The 26,441-nt window shown below is 39.1% G+C and overlaps 1 protein-coding gene across 7 annotated transcripts in view; it reads right to left on the bottom strand.

Annotated features, from left to right (window-relative positions):
• The window catches only part of LRRC49 (leucine rich repeat containing 49), a 132,563-nt gene that overhangs the window by 78,223 nt on the left and 27,899 nt on the right, over nucleotides 1-26,441 (bottom strand). For 6 of the 7 annotated variants that reach the window (XM_048866937.2, XM_048866938.2, XM_048866942.2 and 3 more), the window contains 3 exons: nucleotides 23,267-23,333; nucleotides 14,385-14,528; nucleotides 4,972-5,033 (listed from right to left, as the gene is read on the bottom strand). In XM_048866937.2, the coding sequence (XP_048722894.2) occupies nucleotides 4,972-5,033; nucleotides 14,385-14,528; nucleotides 23,267-23,333 (273 nt within the window). Of the gene's footprint in view, nucleotides 1-4,971; nucleotides 5,034-14,384; nucleotides 14,529-23,266; nucleotides 23,334-26,441 lie in introns of those variants that run through there. The other variant, XM_048866945.1, reaches the window with a different exon arrangement.

Genomic DNA, 26,441 nt, shown 5'->3' with positions numbered 1-26,441 from the left:
TAAATCCTCAAAAAGCCAAAGCTAAATGAAGAAGCCCTCTCTAACTATCACATTGTCTCCAACAACCGATTTCTAAGGGCTTGTCTTCAATGAAGTATTAGCTTCAGTTATCTACACTTGAGCTAACTCCTCCTAAGTTAGCCTAGCCTGAGTGAGAGTGGTCTCATAGCAAAACCACACTGGAGCAACCCAGAGTGACTGGATTAGCAGCAGAGAGAAGCTGCAACCCCACGGCATCACTAGTTCAGGCATGGGGAGCACTCAGGCTTTAGTCCAAACCCCCGACAGACCAGCTGGCTCAAGTAGGAAGCACCACTTAACTTGAGCTAGATTTTTGTACATGGACAGGACGGAGTTGGGTTAGAGGCAACACTCTAGTTATACCTCAAGCTAACCCTGCAATGAAGAGAAGCCCAAAGCAAGTTATGCGCAAGTAGTGACAAACAAGCTCTAATGTGATATTTCCCAGCATCCTGAATATTTGCAAATCAGGATTCAGACTGTGGCAAAGCACAGAGATAGCCATAAAAGATGACCCGTTACACCAATACAGGCTATATTTCAATACTCTCTTCTGATCTCTTTGTCCACCATAAAGGTGTTGCTAACCTGTTTGCAGTTGCATAATAGAAAGCTGTAATAGATGAGTGTTACAATAGTTCAAATCATTCCTTTCACTAAGTAACCAGATGGGGAAATTGCTCCTCTTCTCCAAAACCCACACCTGAAGGGGTCATATCTGTACCCAACCTATTTTTGCTAAATAAATATGATTTACAAGATGCAGAATAAAAGACAGTCATGGCCTTGTAAAGTTTACAATCATTGGCAAATTAATTTACATCTCCAAGACATGGAATAAAAATAGACTTCTTGGTTTTCATATTAAGAAATACCAGTAATAACAACCCCCCCGCCCCCCCCCCCGAGCTCTAGTGGGGCAAGTTAAATAGTTCTAAAAGCAAAAAAATCTCAAAGTTCTGCCGGATAACAATCTAGATGAGAATAATCTGGATAATTCAGCAAGAGTCCAAAAAATGATTTTTTATTCTGTGTTTGTACAGCACCTAGCACACTGAGATCCTTGTCCCTGACTGGGGCTCCTAGGTGTTACGATAATACAAATAAATAATAATAGATTATAAGGAACCATCAAGGTGTGTTGCAATAATTGGGCCTACAATATTTTCCCTAATTGTGAACTTAACTGTAAAAAGCTTGCTCTTGCCCGCCCCCGGAACTTCAACTGGTGTAAAAAAATGCATGAAAGTTCGTAAGGTGTCACAAAAACTTCTAATAGCAAGTGTTCATGGGAAATGGTATGAAAATAACGGAATTAGTCCAAACAAAAAGGCCTAGTGATATAACTCAAGTCCTGTCAAGATCCTGCTTAGTAAACTGGAAAAGTGCGGAACCAGAAACTAGTGAACCAAAATGGGTATACTGGTCTAATTGGTGGACAAAATAATGAGAGGATGGGCTATTTCACCCACCATTCCCTGGGTGGATTCTTAAAGAGAGAGACTTTTGGGAGAAAAATTGTCTAATGGAGTTAGCTTCACCACCATGGCTTCCAACCCCACCATCTCTTGGAACCCAGGGCCTTTGTCATCCTGATACTGAGAGTTTGGTCCTGACCAGACCATGCCAGAGAGAGGGACCCAGATGATATTGCCACCTCTTTTGGCTCCATCTGAATCCCAAACACCACCTGGGATGAAACAGGATTGTACTTTAATAACAGCAACAACTGCTCCAGCTCATCTCAACTAACTTCTTCTCTTTTCCCCAAAAGTACAGTTAATACCCTCTTTAATATGATATAAAGAGGCTGTTAAACAAGGAGGTGGAGGATTTCCTTCTAAAAACTCTCCAGCTAAAGGGAAGGGGAACAAGGAATGTTGTTAAAGTGAAAGCCTTATTTGACAAATACTTCACATTTTAAATGTTTTAAGTGTTTTTCCATCTTTTCTATGTTTTTAATAAAAGGTTAATAGGATTCTTAATGGTGTGTTTGCCATGTTACCACATGCCCAAACCTTGTTTAACACTGTTTAATGTTGGACAGTTACGGGGTTATGTCAACACCTTAAGCCCATATATTCCATTTAAATTAATGTAACAGGTGCGAATGCTATTAGTTTGCCTGACTACTAAATCTGTCCAAGCTGAGGACGGAAATAAGACATTATTTCTTTGTTCCAGTCCCCATACCAATTCTTGGTTTGGTTTTAGCTTATGAGGTCTTAACAACATGAACACTTGGGAACTTGTGTACAAAAGATTTCTTTAGAGGAACAGTAGCATTCTGGGGTTCCTCTGAAAATGAAGAGGAGAGAATATCTCATTAATATTAAGACCATAACAGCTTGAAATGTCCTCATCTGTAACGAGGCATATTACAAAGACATTCCAATTGATACATGTCAATGTTTATCAATACATGATGCAACAACTCTTGCTGCCATGTGACAAGCACCAAACTGATGCTCCAATGTGAACTTTTGCTATGTCAAAACAATTCATTCTAAATTAATCTTTTTAAAATGTTCTACACCTCCTTTGGAGATATTCTGATTTAACATAAAGGCCGTATTATTACATCTTATGAAGTAATTTTTTAAATCAATATCTGATTAACTGACTCTAAGGAAACCAAGCTGTGAATACAACCAGACTTTTGCAACATATCTTGCTGCTGCTGCTAGCAAGTTATCATTGTGTACCTGTGAGTAAATGCTTTAGATCATTGCATAAGTATTGTCATTTGTCTGAAATATTTTTTTGTCTTTTTACATACACATGCATGTAGAATTGTTTCTTGAAAATATATTTTCAAAGTTTACCACAAGGCATATGGTAAATCTAAATAAATAAAGTCATGAGAATACGTACAAAGGGTAGTGAGAACATTCATTCTTGATCTTACTACAGCAATACTCCATGTTAAAATTGTGTCTCAAGTTCCCATTACACTTGCCAATTTTCAGTTTAAACATCTTGGTCAAGTCAAACTGCACCAGGAAAAATATCAGTACATAATTGGTTATAAAAACACATTTTTTAAATTATTTCCCTGATACGAAACATGTCACGCATCAGTTATATAACACAAAATGTACATTCAGTGTTGTTTCACCTCCTTGGTGAAATGCTGTTGTTCAATGGCATGTCAACATTTCAAAACATCAACAAGCCAAATGCCACCACCATCAAGATGTTATAATGGTGACTGGCATGTAAAGTGTTAGGTTGGTCCAAACATAAGGTTCATACAGTGGAAAAGTGCGATTTTCAACTGATTTCAGATTTTTTTTAAACTGATTTCAACTCTAAACCAAAACCAAAACTAAACATTACATACTTGCAAGACAATGTTTAAGGTATGTACATCCCATGTAGGGACAAATTCTAAGACTGAGTTGTGCACATATAGCTTCCCTGCAAACCCGCTGAATAAACTATAAAAGCAAGCAAGATATTAGTTTGAAATCAGCTACAGATTATGTAACCAATTGGATTTGCCAAGCTTCTTTTTAGGTCCTTTTCTCTCCTTGTATACTGAAAAAATAATAGTATAATTTTGTATAAAACATTGTGGGAGAGGAGGCTGAGAGCTGGATGAGTTACTAGGTCAGTTACATAAAATCATAAAGTAATTACCACTGACTGCAGCAATACTTTCTGGTGACAGGGGAACTGGCCACTGCAGTCCTCCAACTGCTAAAACCAGGCTAGGACATTTGTTGGCAGAACAGAAACAAAAAGTATGTTTAAAATTTGGGAACCAACCATTATTCAACAGAAATAAAATGCTAATCTATGTCTGCTACTACCCAAATTTAAAACATGAAGCAGAGGCACTAGCAGATTAATTCATGTGAAATATCTATAGTTTAGTAGAAGCTCGTATTAGATTTTCAACTTTTTTTAATACCCAGTAATTTTAAGGGTAAATGCTGCATCACTGCATTAAGAACATAAGGCTCATAAACAAGTAAACTGGAGGTCTTTGCAAGGAATAAAATGCAGGTCTGCATAAAATACTCTAACTTACTAGTATAATAACAATTTCTGTTAGTTATAACATAAATCATTCCTATTTTCCATCCCTACAAAGAGAATAAGTACAGCAAAAACATCATGATTTTTCCAGCAATAAAGGAATGCAGTACCTTTTCTAGGTCTCTAATAAAATAATTTGATGCTGTTAGATTTCTCCTTAGTTCTATATTTATGATGATTAAGATATATGAGCAACCATAAGTTGCTCTCTAAGGAAAATCGTGCATGCAGTACTTTTTAAAATAACATTTTCTTTTATTTTGGGATGACTATAAATACAGAATCCAGTAAAATTTGAAAATACGATGAGAAGACAGATGTAGATGACAAACATTTCTATACATTTATAATGAAACATGCTCATCAGTTCTTAAAACAACAGAAGTCTTACTGAGAAAGCTGAGTTACTACGTTCTGATGGCCCAGTTTGAAAGAGTGACACAATAATGAATACAGATTGCAGCTTTAGGTAACAAAAGATGTTCAGAAAGCAATACAAATGAAGAATAATCTAGTCACATCAATTAAACAGATTTTAATTCGATATTTTATGTTGTGATGAATGTAAACATAAATGTAACTTATATACTGTTAAACAGATACTTAAATTAACACTAAAATTATACAGTATTTACAATACTATTTTCTATTTTCATAACTATAAACTGTATGGTCATCTTTAAACAGAATAGTAGAATTTTCATAAATAGAATGTACATTTAAAGGATGAGGGTTTAGAGAACTTCAGTTTCACACATTTTGTATAATCCAGACATTGTATATTTCTTATTCAATCTGCCATATTAGAAAATTGTAACCACCTGCAAAGTATTCCAATTTTAACTTAATACAGCTGCAATATTATACTTAAGTTACCGATAAGAAGCAAACCGGTAGTCCCCTTACCTAGATATATTGTTAAAGCTGAGAAACAGATGCTGGAGGCAGGGCAAAGTATCCACATCTTTCTAGAAAGAAAGAGAAGCATAAATTCAGCAGCTGAAAGAGAACATCTTTTGAACCTCTCTACTTGGCCTGATGATGAAATATACACATTTCTATTTTCTGTAACCTTGCTGCAACATTGATTTCTGTTGAACATGCAGCTCCATTCCTCTCTGGTGCAGACTCCAAGGGAGTGCTTCAGTGCAGATATCTACTCTGCAGATCAAGCTGCACCACTTGCAAGGTAAATAGCATCAAAGAGAATGAGACTGCTGTTAACCATTTTTAACAGCCTTTCAGGAAAGGAGCCAAGGTGCTTGCCTCAGCGTTTAAGCTTCAGGGCAAGCATGCTGTAATCAAACTGCATAAATATAAATTTGATGTTGTGACCATTCTGCACTAAAGCTTCAAAGTGCAAACTCATAAATTACCTTCCAAATCGCAGTGGCTGTACTGTCAATGGGAGACTTAAGTAAGGATTCTCTCCTATCAACCAACTCACTATCTTTTAAATTGTATAAAAATCTACACCATATGAATAAAAAAAACATACAGATGGACTCTGGAGTCCAATCTTCCAAAAGCTATGTATTTTAACAGTACAAAATTGTTATTGGTGGTTTTAAATGCTACTATACATCTTTTGGAATACTTGAAATAGTATCTAATTCAACATGTTAATAAAGCAAATAAGAGCAAGCTGTATGCGCAAAATACAAATCCACATTGACTAGGGATTGCGGTTTGTCGTTACCCATCCACATATTCATTTATGCCATTAGGTGCATCTCCCTACCCTGTAAAAACCCATTCTCCAACTTGCGGATATGAACACATCCAGTCCAAGTGCTTGGAGACTGGTGCAGGGGCAGGCCACTTGTATTTTTCCAGTAGCTAGACCCATATTCCCACCCCCCATCAGCTTTAGTCTCCATGACTTCTAATTGTGGTTATAGTTGACATGGGGAAAGAGCAGGACAGAAATACACCTAAAGGCTAGGTATTAAGAGGTTGTGTGAATTGTGATTCTTCCTCAAATCCTCAGTGTCTAGCTGATCACAATACTGTGGGATGTGAAGGAATATTCCTTGGGTAGCAGTCTGCCACAGCCACAATTGTTTGCTTTTCCCTGTAGGGTTGCCAAGGACTGTCCTGGAGTATCCAGAAATTAAAGATTATGTCATGTGATGAAACCTCCAGGAATATGTCCAACCAAAACTGGCAACCCTACCTTGGGGTAGCTTGCAAGCATCACAAACATGGGTGTAAGTTTACCCTAAGTTCTGTAAGGAAGTCACAGAGTAACTGAAGTTCTGCTTCCATCAATTTAGCTGGCTGATACAGTGGAACGCTGATTCTGGGCCCGGCAAACAAGCACAGACTGGTGGGACCGCATAGTGTTGCGGGTATGGGATGATTCACAGCGGCTGCGAAACTTTTGCATGCGTAAGGCTACTTTCCTGGAACTCTGTGAGTTGCTTTCTCCCACCCTGAAGCGCAGGAATACCAAGATGAGAGCTGCCCTGACAGTTGAGAAGCGAGTGGCGATAGCCCTGTGGAAGCTTGCTATGCCTGACTGCTACCGGTCAGTCGGGAATCAATTTGGAGTGGGCAAATCTACTGTGCGGGCTGCTGTGATCCAAGTAGCCAATGCAATTATTGACATTCTGTTATCAAGGGTAGTGACTCTGGAAAATGTGCAGGTCATAGTGGATGGCTTTGCTGCAATGGGGTTCCCTAACTGTGGTGGGGCAATAGACGGAACACATATCCCTATCCTGGCACCGGGCCACCTTGCCAACCAGTATATAAACAGCAAGGGGTACTTTTCAATGGTGCTGCAAGCACTGGTGGATCACAAGGGACGTTTCACCAACATCAACATGGGATGGCCGGGAAAGGCACATGACACTCGCATCTTCAGGAACTCTGGTCTGTATGAACAGCTGCAGCAAGGGACTTACTTTCCAGACCAGAAAATAACCATTGGGGATGTTGAAATGCCAATAGTTATCCTTGGGGACCCAGCCTACCCCTTGCTCCCACGGCTCATGAAGCCATACACAGGCAGCCTGGACAGTACTAAGGAGCAGTTCAACTATAGGCTGAGCAAGTGCAGAATGGTGGTAGAATGTGCCTTTGGATATTTAAAAGCTTGCTGACGCTGTTTGCTGACTAGATCAGACCTTAGCGCAACCAACATTCCCATTGTTATTGCTGCTTGCTGTGTGCTCCATAGTATCTGTGAGAGTAAGGGGACACATTTATGGCAGGGTGGGAGGTTGAGGCAAATCGCCTAGCGTCCGATTTTGAGCAGCCAGACACCAGGGCGATTAGAAGAGCACAGCAGGGCACGCTGCTCATCAGAGAGGCTTTGAAAACCAGTTTCATGACTGGCCAGCCTTCTGTGTGACAGTTGTGTGTATTTCTCCTTGATGCAAACCCACCCTCTTTGCTGATTTTAATTCCCTGTAAGCCAACCACCCTCCCGGCTTCAAAATAAAGTAACTATTGTTTTGAAACCATGCATTCTTTCTTTATTAATTAAAGAAAAAGGGAGATAACTGACAAGGTAGCCAGGGTGGAGTGGGGGAGGAGAGAAATACAACCCCACATTGCTTATTGTAGCCACACTACAAATCAAACTGTTTGAATGACAGCCTTCTGTTGCTTGGGCCATCCTCTGGAGTGGAGTGGCTGGGTGCCCGGAGCCTCCTCACACCCGCATTCTTGGGCGTCTGGGTGAGGAGGATATGGAACTTGGGGAGAAGGTCAGGAGGTTGTACAATGGATGCAGTGGGGTGTTTGTGCTCTTGTTGGCTTTCCTGCAGCTGCACCAGACGCTTCATCATGTCCATTTGGTCCCCCATTAGCCTTAGCATCACCTCCTGCCTCCGCTCTTCGCACTCCTGCCTCTGCTCTTTGCGCTCACTTAATGCTTTCCTGGCCTCTGCCACTGAATGCCTCCATGCATTCAGTTGTGCCCTATCAGTGCGGGAGCACTGCATTAGCTCGGAAAACATGTAATTGCAAGTGCATTTTTTCCGCCTTCTAATCTGCAATAACCTCAGGGACGGAGATAACGGAGCCTAGAAACATTTGCACCTGGGGGGAGATAAAAAGGGAGAGTAAAATTTATGATAATACATTTCTGAGAACAAAACGGAGACTCTTTCACAGTTGTGAATCTAGCAATTCACAGCAGACAGCACATGTGCTTTAGGTACAAGGTCGCATTTTGCCTTTTATATTGAGCGCCTGCCGGTATGGTGACACATCACACATGGCTGGGCAACAGAATTCGGTTTCCATGCAGCCATAGTAAGGCAAAGGGTACACGGGGTTGGCTTTGTATGCAAAACATGTGGGAATGGTTTCAAACTGCAGCGCCATCCTTTCCCATAGCAAGCAATGGATTGGGTTTCACATTTAAAAGGAGGGGCTGCGGTTTTCGGGTGGATGTGCAGCACATACCTCCCACCACCCCACCGCGTGGCTATTCTCCGGGATGATCCCTTTAGCCAAGCGAAAACAGCCCAGCATGAATGGGGTCCTTTTACTGTTCCCTTACAAAAATTCCCCTATTTCAACCAGGTGACCAGGAATGATATTACTCTCCTGAGGCTGACACAGAAAGATATAGACCAAATGTTGCTTGAATGTGACCAAAACTCAGGACCATCTGCTACCATGCTTTGTGCTGCAATGATTCCAGAATTCTTTCAGAGTACCTCCAGGAGAGTTTCATGGAGATGTCCCTGGAGGACTCCCGCTCCATCCCCAGACACGTTAACAGACTTTTCCAGTTACTGTACGGGCAGCAAATGCATCCCAATTCTTCAGGGCAAATCAAACATGAAACACTATTGCTTTTAAACCCTGCACTGTAGTTACAAATGTGCACTCACCAGAGGTGCCTTCTCCAGCTTCAGAGTCGGGGATCCCGCCTTCGAATGCACAGTGAGGAAAAGGTCCTGGCTGCTGGGGAGAACGGATTCACTGCTTGCCTGCTGCGCATTCTCCTCCTCCTCATCCACAAAATCTTCCTCCCTGTTGCGTGAGACTCCCCACTTGCACGTGTCCACGGATAGTGGTGGGGTAGTGGTAGGGTCTCCTCCTAGAATGGCATGCAGCTGATCATAGAAGTGGCATGTATGGGGCTCTGACCCAGAGCAACCGTTTGCCTCCTTTGTCTTTTGGTAGGCTTGCCCCAGCTCCTTAACTTCCATGCGGCACTGCTGTGTCCCCCTGTTGTAGCCTCTCTCCAACCTGCCCTGTGAGATTTTGGCAAATATATTTGCATTTCTTCTTTTTGATCGGAGTTCTGCCTGCACAGATGCTTCTCCCCATACAGCAAGCAGATCCCTTTTGGTCCATGCTGGAGCTCGTTTGCAATTCTAGGGGGACTGTATGGTCACCTGTGCTGCTGAGTTCACCATGCTGACCAAACAGGAAATGAAATTCAAAATTTCCCGGGGCTTTTCCTGTGTACCTGACTAGTGCATCGGAGTTCAAAGTGCTGTCCAGAGTGGTCACAATGGAGCACTGTGGGATAGCTCCCGGAGGCAAATACCGTCGATTTGCGTCTGCACTACCCCAAATTCGATCCAGCAAGGTCGATTTTAGCGCTACTCCCCTCGCCAGGGAGGATTACAGAAGTCAATTTTAAGAGCCCTTTAAGTCGACGGAACGGGGTTGTTTGTGTGGACGCATTCATTTTAAAATTGACCTAATGCGGCTAAATTCAACCTGACCCCGTAGCATAGACCAGGCCTCAGCTTTCAAGAACAGTACGTTTCTGAGCCCTCCTGGCATCAGAGATAAAGCTTGAGAAGAAGAACACTAAAGGCTCAAAAATGAGATAGCAGAGAAAAGAAATTTTAAAATAATATTTTTAAAATAATACATTTGAAGACAAGCTCATGCGTTTGGGTGCCCGACACAATTTCTGAAATCTTGGGGTTAGCAATGCTGCTGTTTAAGGTTATCTAAGGTTTGAAGTTACAACAAAGTTATGATATATCTTTATTCCATAATTACTCTGTCAAGTTATATTAGGTACTGCCACCAATAGCACTGTCAAAATACAACCGATGCACAAGAAATCTAATCCATTTTAGTACCAAAATTTTGTGATAATTCTGCAATTTTAGTCCTATATCATGATTCAACAGCAAGGAACAAAAACAAGAATTATTCTGTCCTATCACTGGTAAAGAAAATCCAAAACTGTCCTTAAAAATAAAGCTGCACAAGAAATCCAAAAGGAACTCACTAACAATATTTAAGAAATATTCCTTTCACAAAATAATAGAGTGGATTGCAGATGTTGGGATAGCTGTCACATGGAATAGTGGGATACTTCCAGCTCACTACTGGGACCCGAGTCAAGAGGGGCTGCATCTACATTGCAAAACAATAGGGCTCACAACCTGGGTCCCAGCTTAACTCAAGCTTGGACCTTTCAGTCCTGTAGGGTCTTGGGACTCTGGGTCCAAGCCCTAGATTAGTGCAATTGCAGTGTAGACACTAGGGGGGTTAGGCATGAGCCTGGGCTCAGGCATGAGCTTATGTTGCAGTGTAGACATACCCTCAGAGTCCCCAAGAACTCCACATACAAAGCAGTCAGTTCAGTTAGCCCTCCAGCCAAGTCATAAACAAACTTATCCCATTCTGGGGTAGCGAAATTCCAATCAATCAAGTCCCAACAAACAAAAAAGTTGTTCTGTCCTTCAGTGGTTCCTCTTCAGCCAGCCCTCTGGGTCCTGTACCCATCCCCTCATTGGGCTACCTTTGAGAGTCTTTTTGGCTCTGGGATAGAGCACTCCACCCCCAGGCTGGTTCCCCTGGAGTACATTCTCAGTTCTTGCTGGACTCCATTCCTTCCATCCTTCCCCGCTCCAGTATAGAACACTGGGCCTCAGGCTGGTTCCCCTGGGATAGCCAACTTCCTGTAGACCTTGGCTTAGGGCTTTCCACAAGAACATACCCACTCCCTGTGGTTCCACACCAAAATAGAATCATAGAATCATAGAATATAAGGGTTGGAAGGGACCCCAGAAGGTCATCTAGTCCAACCCCCTGCTCGAAGCAGGACCAATTCCCAGTTAAATCATCCCAGCCAGGGCTTTGTCAAGCCTGACCTTAAAAACCTCTGAGGAAGGAGATTCTACCACCTCCCTAGGTAACGCATTCCAGTGTTTCACCACCCTCTTAGTGAAAAAGTTTTTCCTAATATCCAATCTAACCTCCCCAATAGATCTCCCAGCCCTCTTATGAGGCTATTGCAAATAATTCCCCTAATACTTTACTAAGGTTTACCACAACTCAGTTTACACAAAAGCATTTCTTTAATAGACCAAAGGCCACTTGGTGTTGATTACACTCAAAATACAAATATACGCATACACAAACTTATATGCAACATCCTAGTACAGTGGTTCTCAAACTGTGGGTTGGGACCCCATTTTAATGGGATTGCCAGGGCCAGCATTAGATTTGCTGGAACCCAGGGTTGAAACTGAAGCCTGAGCTCCACCCCACCCAGAGCAGTGGGACTTGGGCTGCAGCCCCTTCTCTTCCAATCTGAGGTGGCAAGGCTTGGGCTCTGGCTCCCTCTCCCTCCACCCAGGGCAGCAGGGCTTGGGCTCCAGCCCTCCCCCTGGGATCATGTAGTAACTTTGTTGTCAGAAGGGGGCCACGGTGCAATGAAGTTTGAGAACCCCTGTCCTAGTATCAATCCAGTTATAAGTATTGGCCAAAATACTTACAACAGGATCAGGCCCAGGACATACCCCTCTGGAGTCACAGCATGATGGGAGACAAAGAAACTCCCCAAAACCTTATCTTTTATACACTATAATAAATAAGTGATATCACTGCTGGTTATCAGACCATAGCCAAAGCTAGAGGAAGGAGTTTTAGTCAAGACAAGACTAATGGCTGGGCCCGCTCCTCAAGATTTTCTTCTTATTTTATTTTACCATATTTCTTCCCAATAACTGAACTAAGCATTTCTTTTTAAACAAACCATATATAACCAATTATTTACTGCACCTGGGGCCCAATTAAGCAAGTTTTCTTTATTTCTATTACCTCATCCCAAACGTTAAATAAGATAATGCTGGTATTTCAAGGGTCACAAGAAGTTTAATAGAAACAAGCTCTTCTTTCCCGTGATCTCATTCTTTTTTGGTCACATGCTTTTAGGCCTATCACTTATGCTAACATTCAAACTCAATTTGAAAAACACAGTTCACCCAGGTCCAGTGTAGGCCAAATTCCTGCAGAGGCCCAGGTGTCCATTAAGCTATCATCTGACCCCTATAATCTCATCCCCTCAGGTTGGGAAGCAGCTAATTAGTTATCGCACAGGTAAACTAGCCCCATCTCCCATTAAAAGAGCCAGTCACCCTGTGACAGGAGGTTACAATAAAAATAATATACTGCATTCATTAAATAGTCAACACCGCCTAGAACTCAATTTCAAATACCTTTGAATTAAAACAGGCCAAAGAGAAAGCACGTTTACTAAAATTAAAATGATCCAAGACTTGCCTGAACTGAGCATGAGGATAATTTTTCTTTAACCAAGCCAAAGTAGACTGAGACCAAGATGGATTTCACAGATACTATAGCTCAAACATGCTAATTCTTAAAAATTAAATTATATTTATTTATTTATTATACCCAGAGTATTAACTGTCTGGGTATAATTTAAAGAAACAAAAATATCTACCATACACTAGTCAATCATTATTTCCATGTTCTCATTGTTTCAAGGAACAAGAACAATTGTGGATAATTTGGCATACTACATGAACAGTTAGACACCCAGGAGATTCAAGAAAATATTCCTGAGGGAAAGAGAGCAGGGACTAAGCATGAAGTTGAGCAGCAGTATAACATGGGAAATTTTGATTACACAATCAACATTTTTGTTACTGTTTATTTAGGGGTTGGTTTGTTTTTAATATTCTTTACTGAATGATGGAAAACAAATACATCATCAAAAACTCACAAAAAATGCTGAGTAAAATCTTGGCACTGCTGAAGTCAATGACTAAATTCCCAGATACACAGCAGTACCTGAGGTAACTCAGACCTACTTTAAAAAAAAAAAGCCCCAGGTGCATTAAGAGTTGCAATCTACTTGTGTAAGATGATCCTATCAACTTGGAAAAAAATCAGTCAACGTTCCTACAGGAAAGCTCCATCACTCCCAAGGAGGAAGTTCCATTTGCATATCATATCTTACCAGAGAGATGGATACAGAATTCTGCTGGCTACACATGTTATAAAGGAGATTGAATTTAAAAGGGCCAAATCTCAGCTCAGCTCAGCCACATCTCAAATCTCAGCTCAGTCACATAGACTAAGACAGGACTTTTTCTATTATTATGAAGAAAAGCAAAAAAACCCCAAGTAAACAAAACTGGAAATAGGAGCTGAAGCCTCCATTTTCTATTCTGCAAAACTGACAGTTCACTTGTGTCAGAAAATCATATACCAGTGGTCAGATTAGCTGACATGATCTAAGACACAGCTCAAGGCAAGAGCTCTGATAAAGAAGAAATTGGAACAAGACTCTCTACATATATTAACCTCTCTCCTTTGTTGTCATGTTCCATTTGTTTCTTTCCGAGCGGGGGAATACACTGTTCTAGGTATTTAGCAAAACAGCATTCTTTTATGCAATGTGCTCTTGTTAGTGTATTATGAGTCTGCTACAACTGCTTTATATTAAGGTTTTGTAATAAGAAACTGAAACAATATCTTTTGCAGAAACAGATCTTTAAATTATTGCTCAGGTACTTTCTCATTGACAAAATATTGGACACTGATGGCCTTTTCTTTTTGAAAGTATTGGTTAATGTTAAGTGAAACTGCAAAATTAAAAACAGTATTTTTAATTTTCTTTTAAGATCATACTGACTTTCTCTAACTGTCATATTAAAAAAAAAGAGAGGCTACTACGAAAAAAAAGCACTTTATACCATCAATAGCCATGATTTTTAAGTTCAGGATATAGTCAGTATATTCTTTACTATATTTTTAGATACCTACTCAATCTATGCACCAGAATTGTATAGTTTCTTCAAGATTTCCTCACTTTTGGCACTTTAATTAGTATAAAGACAGCTTCACAGCTATAAACAATCATTTAGATAAAATATCCATGTGTTATTTTTGGTTTCATCCACTTCACATAAAACTAACCAAAAGAGCACCAAAATCATAGGACAAATGAAAACAATATAGTTCTAGAACTGTGAAACACTAACATGGTTTAAATCAAATGATAATATTATTGTATTTTGCTAACTTTTTTGTGGGGGAAGGACAACAAATATTAATTGAGCTTTATCACTTACCATGGAGGTGATTTGATTATGACGAAGGTTAAGTTCTGTCAGTGAATCCAGTCCATTAAGGTTTTCTACATAGCTTAAAAGGTTTCTGGCAAGGTTTAACACTCTGAGTTCACCCAAATGATTGATATTTTCTATTTTAGCAATCTGTAATGAGAAGTATAATTAATAGCATGCATATTGTGCCTAGTTTGCTTAGACACCTGTTAGAGATACATTTTAAAGAAATGGAGATACATACTAATATAATTCTACCTTAGTTTTTAATATTTAATCGTCTGACATTCTGTGTATTTCTACTATATGGGCCAAATATGTGCTGCTTCTTAAATGTTCTGTCTGAGAGCCTTACTTCAAGCCAGCCTTGCAAATTCACTCACTTGCCTGAGGCAAGCATGGACCTTCCTTGAGTTAGTGTGACCCAGGCCATCAATTTCTGCAGAACATAAGCTTTAACTGAAAAAATAAGTCTATAGCCCTTATGATTGTGAAGAGAACCTTAAAAAGGTGAACGGAATATAAAGAGGCAGTAAAATGGTAGTGAGCAGCTGCCGCTATTACATCACTGGACCTAACTGGGGAGCTGTATTGACTGCCTCAGTTGGTCTCAGAGGGAATGTCTCTGGCCAGCTGAGGGGAGAATGGAAAGTCCCGCCATTCACTGAGCTGAGTACATTGTACCAGGCATACATATGTTAGTGTAACTGTAGACATTAATCTGGGCAGCTAGGACTGTGCTTCATTGACAATAAACCTGACTGGGCACCTTCGCTACTAAACCAAGTCTTGTGGTCTTATTGGGCAGTTCGATCGAGGTCTGCTGTGTCAGCTATCTGCACAGAGCTGGGACAGCATACACCGGGAACAAACAAATGCAGCCAAAGACTAACTACGCCAGGCAGAGTTAAGGGTTCTTTAAATGTTAAATTGTTTACTGTTATATGTCTGAATTCAGAATACTGGTGTGTCAGCTATTCCAACAATTGTCTCAGGTTTTATTTCATGCCAAAAAATTCCAGATGAAAATATATACAAAGCCAATAGATAATAAGAACCAAAATATCATTAATCAGAGGAAACATTCCCTAAACCAATTTGATTATAGTAACATGAGAAAAATAGTAACAGGCTTCTCCTCAGTGATGTATAATAGTTTAATATTAGTCTTCTCTAAAGAAACAAAAAGATATTTTGGAAGCACAAGTAAAGATCAACTCTTAATACACTGGGGCACCAAAATAATAGCAAAATGCACAGTGAAGGTTATTGTTTAAAATTGTGTATTCAGACAGACAGATCTGTGAAACTGAAGCCAACAGCAGATGGTTAGCATAAGTGCACAGCTTTCTGCAAATGGCTGTCTAGCTATAACTACAGCAAACTGCAATGCACAAGTTCTAAATGGTCCTAGCTTCTACTGGTACTGCAGAAATCTGGGTTTCATCAATAATTTATAGAGAAGTTATTTATAACTTTTCCGAGTCATAAGCTTCTGTCAACAGTAATGGAATTCCTTCCCTCCTTCCTAATACACTTTTTTTTTTACATAAAGATAAACCTGCTTTTAGCCATTATTTTATTTTTAGGTAATAAGTCATTGCCTTTTCATTCTAGGCCATTACAAGTGATATTCCCTTTAACAGATATAAATAATACAGACCTAACTTCCTGTGGACTATTTTCTACTGACCATAAACAAAAGTAATTGATAATCAGTTTTTCAAGCTCCTTTTTTGCATTAGGTTTTAAATAAGAATAGGAAATGTTGCTTTTAAATAAATGTACAAAACAATACTACCCAGTATCTTCATGTTGTTTGTTTCTGAGGATTATTGGATATTTGACTAGTGAGAAAATTTGAAAAGCTCAAAGAGTCAATATAAAAATGCCTTAAAAAAGATTTTTACGCAGCACATATCTCATCAATAATGAAATACCAAAAAGATGGCATCAGTTTATGACGTATTTTTCTTGTGTACACTCAAAAGAGGTCTCCGCTTAAAAATAATATTGCATATATTTCTTATATTTATGTTGTTGAGCTTTCAGTTAGGAAAGCATGGCATAGAATTAGATAAAGGACTACACAAAGCAATTCCAACAATAATTTTATTTTTTTTAAATTAAATGATATGGCATAAAATCTATTCTACATGCAATAGGCCAAATTTTCCTGTTAGTTACACTTGGGCCAACTCCATTCATTTTGATGGGGCAGCCTGGGTATAACTGGAGGAAAGAATTTAGCCCAATATGTCTATAGCTAAAATACCTTTGGAGAGATTTAATGAAATACCGAAGAGCATACCATCAATTTAATAAAAGGCTGTTGCTTTGCCACATAAGGGATCAAAACTAGAGTTCAGTCCCTCTCTTCACAGGGCTGCTCAGGCTTGGAAGCACATTGCTTAGAAATGAAACGTTGACCTGAATGCAGTGTTGTTGTAGCCGCATTGGTCCCAGGATATCAGTGAGACAAGGTGGGTTAGATAATATCTTTTATTGGACCAACTTCTGATGGTGAGAGAGAGAAGCTTTCGAGCTTACACAGAGCTTTTCTTCAGGTCTGGGAAAAGTGCTCCCAGCATCACAGCAAAATGCTATGTGGAACAGATTGTTTAGCATAAGTAGTTAGCACATATCGTAAGGGGGTGATCATTCAGGGTAGAGTGGTCTGTTAAAACCTCTTCAGTCATAAGACAAAAAGAGGGGGTTAGTGGGTTACAGATTGTTGTAATAAGCCATAGATCCAGTATCTCTGTTCTAGATACTTGATTTTTGGTATCTAACAGAGTAATGAACAGAGACACACATTTAAGCAGTAAACAGAGTCATCAAGCAGGAAGGGAAATAAAGAAAGCTCAAACAGGCAACAAAAAAGCCAACAAGGAATATCCTTCCACACAGACTCTGTCTCCTAGTGCCCAGCTGGAAATGTTTTTTCAGGAAAGGGACTGAAATTATAAAAAGATGGGACTAACATCCCAAAGCACACCTTTCTCTCTCCCTACCTATCACATTCATGGCACCTGAGGCAACAAAGAAAGCGTTTGTTGGACTCTGGGGAGGGGTCCTGACCTATAGGGTTTGGTCAGTAAGACTGCTGAAAACACCTGGTGAGAAACTCTGCTTGAATCTGATATAGTTTGTTAAGTCAGGCATTAGTAGATGTCTTATCTTTTTCTTGTAATCATTTCTGACTTTTATGCCTCACTACTGGTACTCACGTAAAAACTCTCTCTGTAGTTAAACTGGTTTTACTGTTCGACCTATACCAGTGTATTTTAAATTGAAGTGTCAGAAGAACTATTTGAGATAATATGCTGGCGTATTGTTCCCTTTAAGGAATAACAGACTTAAAATATTTTGCATTGTACAAGAGAAGGCTGAGCAGTACAGGACATTTCCTGGGACAGGGGGGCGGGGCCTGGGGTCACCCTGCAATATAACCAAAGCTGGCCAGAGCCAGAGTGCGACCCAAATGTGGCTGGCAGGCTGCAGTTACACACGGACACTCAGGGTGTGGCTTGCAAGCTAGAAGGCTGTTTGTGAGATGCCCAGGTGGGAGCTATTTCAGTAAGGCATTGTAAGACACCCAAGATTGCAGGCTGGGGTGACATAACTGCTCATTAGGCTGGATTGTACCCTGGTATGTCACAATCCTCCATGAAGCTGCTTCAGTGGTAGTGCAACAGCAGGAGATCTTAAGCAAGAGCTTTCACTGTCACATGTCCCTGAAGAGCTGAACTGTAAAACCAGAACACCCACAAGGTTGGAGCTCTGGCAAAGGGTATGCTTAAGCTACTGGGGAGTTGATGGGTGGAGTCAGCACTGGCCCTGGGCATCTAGGGAAGCTGGGCCGCATGGTCCTATTTCCATGAAAAGGTATCAAAGAACCTGTACCCAGGAAGTGTACCGGAGAGGCCAAGGAAAGAGGTACGGCTGGAGCCTATTCAGACCAAGTGATGCTTAAGACCACATGGGTCTAATATGCTGGGAACCAAATGCAGCAAACTGATGAGTGTCCAGCTGGAGGAGCTCTAGCAGGGCTGTGTGTGACACTCAACTTTACTGAAACTTCTGTAAGAAGAGCAGCAGCAGTCTCTCTCATTCAGACACTAGGAATGGGACTGGCCTTTCTTCTGGATCATTACAACATTTACAAAGGGATGAGAACTAACAACCCTTTCCCCATAGATAATAAATACCCTCATCTTCCCTTGAATTCAAGGGGAGTTGAGGGTGATCAACATCTTGTACTACTTGGCTTTTAATACTTAAATATGACAGTTAGGGAGATAATATACATCCTTTTCAAGATTCTGATTTTCAGAAGTGATGAGTGTCCACAGCTCCCACTGACTTTAAATGAAGTTGTAGGTGCTCAGCACATCTGAACATCAAGCCATTAATCTCCTCCTGTCTCTGTTTCCCATCTTTAGAAAGCTACACTATACAAATACTTTCTTTTGTCAACTTGAAGTGGTAAGTTCTATTATTGTTAGCAGAATTCTGGTAAACAAGCTTCCCAAAAGCTCCTAGTAAATAATATTTTCGGGACAAGAGTGATCAGCAATCAGGCTCACTGTGAACATGATTCTTTGTTATGGATACTGAGCCAAGTCTTGGGAGTGAGAGAAAGAAGGATATCTTTAAAGGGGCCATTTGTGGCTTGATCAAAGTTTTTTTGTGAGCGTTAGAGAGACTTCAACCTCCCTCAACACTTACAAACTTGGCAAGTTTCTGTTTATTAATGAAAACAGGGAACAACAACTAGCTTTTTATACAGTGTGCTTATCTGCCAGACAAGTTTTCACCTGACAACAGTACATTGCTCAACGTCCTGGTGAGGTGAATATGCCTCAGGAATTACTGGCAATTTAAAACATGTACAGACAAAAAGAGATAGGCAACAATGTGAAAAGTTCTGCTTTGTGTTCCAACTTTACTTCAACAAAGTCACTCTAGTAGAAGGTAATTGTGGTTAATGATATTAAGAAAGGAATTAATATTGGACTATAATTAAAATTGCTTACCTAGGGTCTAATTCTGCCATCCTCACTGACTTAAAATCAATGGGACTACTCCCAAACGAAGGTACTAATCAACATGAGTAAGGGTGGCAAGATCAGCACCATAATAGTCATTTAGCTGTTTTGACAAATATATTAGTTATTATACTATAAATGTTTTTATCTTGTTAATGTGTCCAATTTGTTCGGGTTCTCTATAGCTCCATTGAATGATAAAGTGGCTCTTTGCTAAACGTGTGGTTACAGAGGCTATGCCAACAAAGGGAATTCTGTACCTATGTTGCATCATTAAAGAGACAACTTGCCAAAGTTATCAGTCATTGCAATACAGCAAAAACAATTATTCTTTTAGTCCTACTGGAAAGATTACATATTCAAAACCCAAATTTAATTTTGGATCATACATCAATACTTGACTTTGGACCCTTCTGTTTTGTTATTTTAGTTGCTATGTTCTGCAGTACTGGATTACTTTCTTTTAATGTTATGAAATTTAATTCTGTGGTTGAAAGGGGATTATTATGGCATGTTTGGTTTGGAAATTGTACATTTTCAATACTAATATAAAAATCAAAGGCTACCTTAAGGAAAGATCCCAAGAATCTCAAGATGGAACAAAAAAATATAGTCTTCCTTCATTAATAAAAACAAAACAAAAAAACACAGACTCCAAAGAACAAGAGAGCAATAGAATAAGAAATAGAAAAATTACACTTTTTCATGTTATAGCAGATCTGCCTATTTTCTTAGATAATGGTTTATATAATCATAAATATTTTTGTTTTAAAAGTATCCATTGATCTTTAAACAAAATTCCCTCTTTGCATTCATACAAAATTAAAGAAATATGGATAACAGTATTTTTAAACATATAGCTTCCTTGTGAAATTGACAAATGCATTTACAAAAGTTACTGTGACTTAATATCAGACCTTACCTATCCCCAAGAGATGTAGGCAGGGAGATGTAATTCGTTAATGTAATATAGTTTTACACTTTTCATACTGACAGGTTTCAGAGGAGCAGCCATGTTAGTCTGTATCCGCAAAAAGAAAAGGAGTACTTGTGGCACCTTAGAGACTAACAAATTTATTTGAGCATAAGCTTTCGTGAGCTAGAGCTCACTTCATCGGATGCGTTCAGTACCACTGAACGCATTCGATGAAGTGAGCTGTAGTTCACGAAAGCTTATGCTCAAATAAATTTGTTAGTCTCTAAGGTGCCACAAGTACTCCTTTTCATACTGTCTATTCAGTGAGAAACATCCTGCCCTTGCAAAACAGCAGCAAGCTAAATTTGAAGGTCCCAACCATGTATATGCCCCATATTGACATTCTTAGTCCTTCTCAACTAGAAAAGTAACACTCATTAACCTTTTCAGTTTGGATTTCTCCAGTATATATCACTTTGCCAGCAATAAAAAGTATTCCAACTCCTGGTGTAAGATTTGCCCACAGCTACATAGGTGTCATGTACCAGCAGCTGGATCAGGCACCATGTGCACAACTCTTACTGGAGTCCCAGTGAAGTTAAAGGGAATTTCACAAATATATCTGAGGAAAGAATCTGATTATATGAACATTTAAAAGAGTTGTATATTATTTGTTGATTTTTTAAAAAAATATACTTCATTAATAATTTTCCCCAGCCTAATTTCCATTTTTGCTTATTGTAACCTGTGCCTGCACAATTCTTTGTATCAAAGCTTAGGTTACAAATCTAGACCAAAAGTTTCAAGAAAATGTACATGTATTTGCAGCCACAAAAAAGCGCATGCATTTGCATATTTAACTTGCATGTGCATTTACTGCAAGTGTATAACAGTACATACAAGTAATGATATGGATGCATAACTGGTCTGTCATAAATATAAAGGGAAGGGTAAACCCCTTTAAAATCCCTCCTGGCCAGAGGAAAAATCCTCTCACCTGTAAAGGGTTAAGAAGCTAAAGGTAACCTCGCTGGCACCTGACCAAAATGACCAATGAGGAGACAAGATACTTTCAAAAGCTGGGAGAAGGGAGAAAAACAAAGGGTCTCTGTCTGTTGGTATGCTGCTTTTACCGGGGATAGAACAGGAATGGAGTCTTAGAACTTTTAGTAAGTAATCTAGCTAGGTATGCGTTAGATTATGATTTCTTTAAATGGCTGAGAAAAGAATTGTGCTGAATAGAATGACTATTTCTGTCTGTGTGTCTTTTTTGTAACTTAAGGTTTTGCCTAGAGGGATTCTCTATGTTTTGAATCTAATTACCCTGTAAGGTACGTACCATCCTGATTTTACAGGGGTGATTCCTTTACTCCTATTTACTTCTATTTCTATTAAAAGTCTTCTTGTAAGAAAACTGAATGCTTTTTCATTGTTCTCAGATCCAAGGGATTGGGTCTGTGGTCACCTATGCAAATTGGTGAGGATTTTTACCAAACCTTTCCCAGGAAGTGGGGTGCAAGGGTTGGGAGGATTTTGGGGGGAAACACGTGTCCAAACTACGTTTCCCAGTAAACCCAGTTAGAGTTTGGTGGTGGCAGTGGATATTCCAAGGACAAAGGATAAAATTAATTTGTACCTTGGGGAAGTTTTAACCTAAGCTGGTAAAAGTAAGCTTAGGAGATTTTCATGCAGGTCCCCACATCTGTACCCTAGAGTTCAGAGTGGGGGAGGAACCTTGACATGGTCGTTCTCAAACACACAATCCCCTAAAAATTTAGGCCCTCTCTAAAAGCAGACACTATGTTTTTATATTGCCCTATCACTATGTATTTGAGCACATACTACTACTCCTAAAAGTTCAATAAAAAAGCTAATCCAAAGAAACAATTATGTTTTCACCTATGTAAATTGTTCATTAAAACTTTTATGTAGGTATTTCCATTCCCCACTCTCTACAAAGTGCAGCAGTAACACAATAAGGAGCAACATTAGGACAGAGCCTTGTCAGATCAAGAATCCAGAGTATTCATACATCGATTTTACATATTCAGGATAACCACAAATTATTTTAAACAGCTCAGCTATTTAAACATTTTGTATCACACATTTTACATTTTCCAAAAGAATACTGTACCTGACTTACTTATCCTTACACACTTTTCCACTGGATAGATCAGAAAAAGTACTGAGAACCTTACAATCCCCTTACTCTCTCTCAAACATATCTATTATAATAACACTTTTCACTTTGATAACCTCTTCATCAGAGAAAATAGAAGCAATATACAAAGATGATTACATACCCCTATTTTAGAGGCAGGGAAACTGATGCATTCTTCACTGGTTAAGTGATCTACCCATGTCAGATTGGATATTCTTGGCAAACCTAGGACCATATCCTGGATTTCCCAAAGCTCAAGCCACTGCACTAATCACAGACAATACTGCCTCCCTGTATTATTCACTGTCCAGATTTTGAATTATTGTACTTTATGCAATGAGTCATTTGTAGATGCAATATTTCACTGGTTACTGTAACCATTTTAACTCTTCTACCATAAAAATGACTGCATATTATTTTAGCTACATCACAGCTATTTTGCGTTAGATGAGTGTGTTGTAGCTCTAAGTGAACTGATCCTGTTATTTTTAGTTGTATGAATATTTAGTAAGTTAATGGTTTTACTTTTCATAAACTTCTGCAAATATAAGAAATTAGAAACCAAAATCCAAAATAACATCATGCTCCCTTTGATTAATTTATAAATCTCTGTGAACGCACTAATAAAAGCGGTTGTAAAACTATTAACTCCTCCTTCATAAAAGTAATACTACAGGAAACCACACTGGAGATGCAACATGTCTAAATCAGTGTTATTTGCAAATGGTTTAAAATAACAGATGTACTTACTGTACAGTACCTGATTTCCATGAAGATCCAAAACATCAAGATTTTTTAAGTTCTCCAGATTTGAGATTTTCTTTATTCTGAAACATTTAAATGTTGACAAAAGTTGTTTTTCATTTCAGATTAAAGTATTTTGACATTTCTTCTACAAAAACATTTAGCTTATCATCTATTCGTACCAAGTATAAGAAAATAAGAGGGTAACTGTCAACCAACCGAAATGAGTAAATTTCTGTATATAGCCCATACCCATTCAAGACACTTTAGGAACCCAGTGATACAGGTGTTGAGTAAAGGCTAAAGTCATAATACCAGGTGCTACTGCCACTGGGGAAAGAGAAAAATATAGCACCTTTCTCTATAAAATGTAATGTACCAATGTCTGTTGTGATTAATTGAGGAATACTGTTTTAGGACGTTAGAAACGAAACTGCCAAAAGGTCACCACCAGAACCAATTTACTTCATAGGAATTACAAAATGAATTTAACAGTTATTCTGGAAGATACTACTTAATTAGTAAATCAAGATAATTATAACAAAAGAGGGTCACGGAGTGCCACTATTACAGTTTTCTGATATACTTTCTCCCCCAAGTGTGGCCTGTAATGTAATCATGTATTAACCTTTTGGTGTCTGTCAAGCATTCAGTATGGGAATACACATGCAGTACAGGTCTGATTTTCACTCAACAGGATGCTTTCTTGCCAACAAGCTAAAATAATACTGAAAGAATGGATTTTGTTTAACTTAGGACTCTTCAGTAGAGTGTGTGTGTGTGTCTATATTATATAAATACACACACACACACCCCACCTAAAGCGATAATACAAAGATAGATAAGCTCTACTCACAAAGCAGAATTACATTTTCCCACAAAATTATTTTTTTGTTTTAATTTTAAATAAATGTATCACAATTTATGTCACCTAGAATGAAACTAGTCAATCCTTTAACCAATTTATAATGTTTCTGAGCTCTCAAGAGACCCTTCACTTTAGGTGATACAGAGTGGTATCCAACTGTCTAAGACTGGAATGAGGAACATCAAGAGGATTTAAAAGCATTTCGGAGTATGGGTTCTTTCTCCCAAACCCTAGACTGCTTTCCCGAAGCCACTGCCTTTTCTTCAATGACTATTTCTCTATTCTAGAAGTACTGTTCTTGGAACAGTATTGCTAGCCTACCTATAAAACCTTAAAGGCCAGTACACCTTTTTACAGTAATTAAAAAAACAATTACATCTGTTGAAATTCTGTGAGATTGTTACATTTACCCTTAATTCCTCAATTCTAAAATAATATCTGAATCTGTTGCATCAAAGAAAGTTTACCCAAATCACTCACTTTGTTGTGAAATAGCCTTTGCACATACATTAAAGGCTCTAGGAAATGGATCTTCCATCATTATAGCAGGTCTGCATTTACCAGTATATCAAAAGAATCCGGTGCACCAAACATTATCATCCAGTTTATTTTACACCACTTTGAAAATGAACAGCTTACATCCATATCCATTTCACTGTGGCTGGTACAAGAACAAAGGTTAACTTGCTGACTTACATACTTTTCCTTTCTCCCCTTGGTTTACCATCTACACATCCTAATTTTTACATCTTCCTTCTACTGTCACACTAGATGTTTTTATTTTAATCCACCCTCCCTTTATTTTCCATTGTCTCTTGTTCTGCAAGATTAAGTGCTTCCTTCTCCTCTGATGTAGCTGCTATCTTACAAACTCCATCCTCATGCTTCAACTCACCCATTACCAATACAGTACTTGATAGAAAATGCTAGTTCCAGCCATCAGATGAACTTTACTCCCGAAGCCAAAACTATTTAAAAAATCTAAACATTAACTGACAGGTATTTTGCCTGCTTTGAGCAAATATATTCTTTCCTTTACCTTTAAAAACATATTCAATTCACCAACCCCCGAACTTGCCACTAAGGAGCCTGTTGCTTAGTCTACTCTAGGATGTAATGACATCTGAAGCAACAGTTCAAAATCCTCATCCTAATTCAGTGTTAAAATACTAAATAAGTGCACTAACTACTGTATTACAGAAACAGCCTGAAACTGCAGTTTTAGCAAACAGCACATAACAGAGACAGACTCCTTAATTTTAGAACAACAATTTTAAATATAAGATGCATTTATACCAGTTTTAGTCTATGTTACAGCTCAGGCTAATTAAAAGAAAATATAGACGACATATTATATCTATAGTCTTCAGTATAAAAAATATGAAATATACTATTAAACTGTAAATAGTGCTAGGCTGTTGGTCTAGCTTGAATGCAGCACACTGCCACTCTGGGGAAACGGGATAAAAGTCAGGTACCTATGCTCTTGACTCTCTTTCTGGCTGTCAATAGTAATACAGATCCAGAGTGCTCAGCCTCTGAGGGGGGGACCTGGAAACAAAATACTTTCTCCATAGAAAACCCCACTGGTTGAAGAAGAACACTACTGGCAAAGAGCTGATCCCGTCCCTTCTCACCTAGAAAGGAACCATTAGTGATGAAGGCTTTTGGGAGTTTGTAGGAAGGGAGATTCTAGTGAGAAAATCACAAAGAATATTAAACTGAAGATCACTGGACTTCTTGTAAGTAATACAAGATGTCAAAGGAAAAGTAAAAGGGAGATGACAGGTTTCAGAGTAGCAGCCGTGTTAGTCTGTATCTGTAAAAAGAAAAGGAGTACTTGTGGCACCTTAGAGACTAAAAAATTTATTTGAGCATAAGCTTTCTGAGCTACAGCTTACTTCATCGGATGCATACAGTGGAAAATATAGTGGGGAGATTTTATACACACAGAAAACATGAAACAATGGGTGTTACCATACAGACTGTAACAAGAGTGATCAGGAAAGGTGAGCTATGACCAGCAGGAGTGGGGAGGGGAACCTTTTGTAGTGATAATCAAGGTGGGCCATTTCCAGCAGTTGACAAGAACAGTAGGAGGGGAAATAAACAAGGGGAAATAGTTTTACTTTGTGTAATGACTCATCCACTCCCAGTCTTTATTCAAGCCTAAGTTAATTGTATCCAGTTTGCAAATTAATTCCAATTCAGCAGTCTCTTGTTGGAGTCTGTTTTTGAAGATTTTCTGTTGAAGAATTGCCACTTTTAGGTCTGTAATCGAGTGACCAAAGAGATTGAAGTGTTCTCCGACTGGTTTTTGAAT

Source organism: Caretta caretta, chromosome 10, assembly GCF_965140235.1.
Source record: "Caretta caretta isolate rCarCar2 chromosome 10, rCarCar1.hap1, whole genome shotgun sequence".
In the NCBI taxonomy this organism is placed as follows: domain Eukaryota; kingdom Metazoa; phylum Chordata; order Testudines; family Cheloniidae; genus Caretta; species Caretta caretta.
This window is presented reverse-complemented; position numbering and strand designations above follow the sequence as displayed.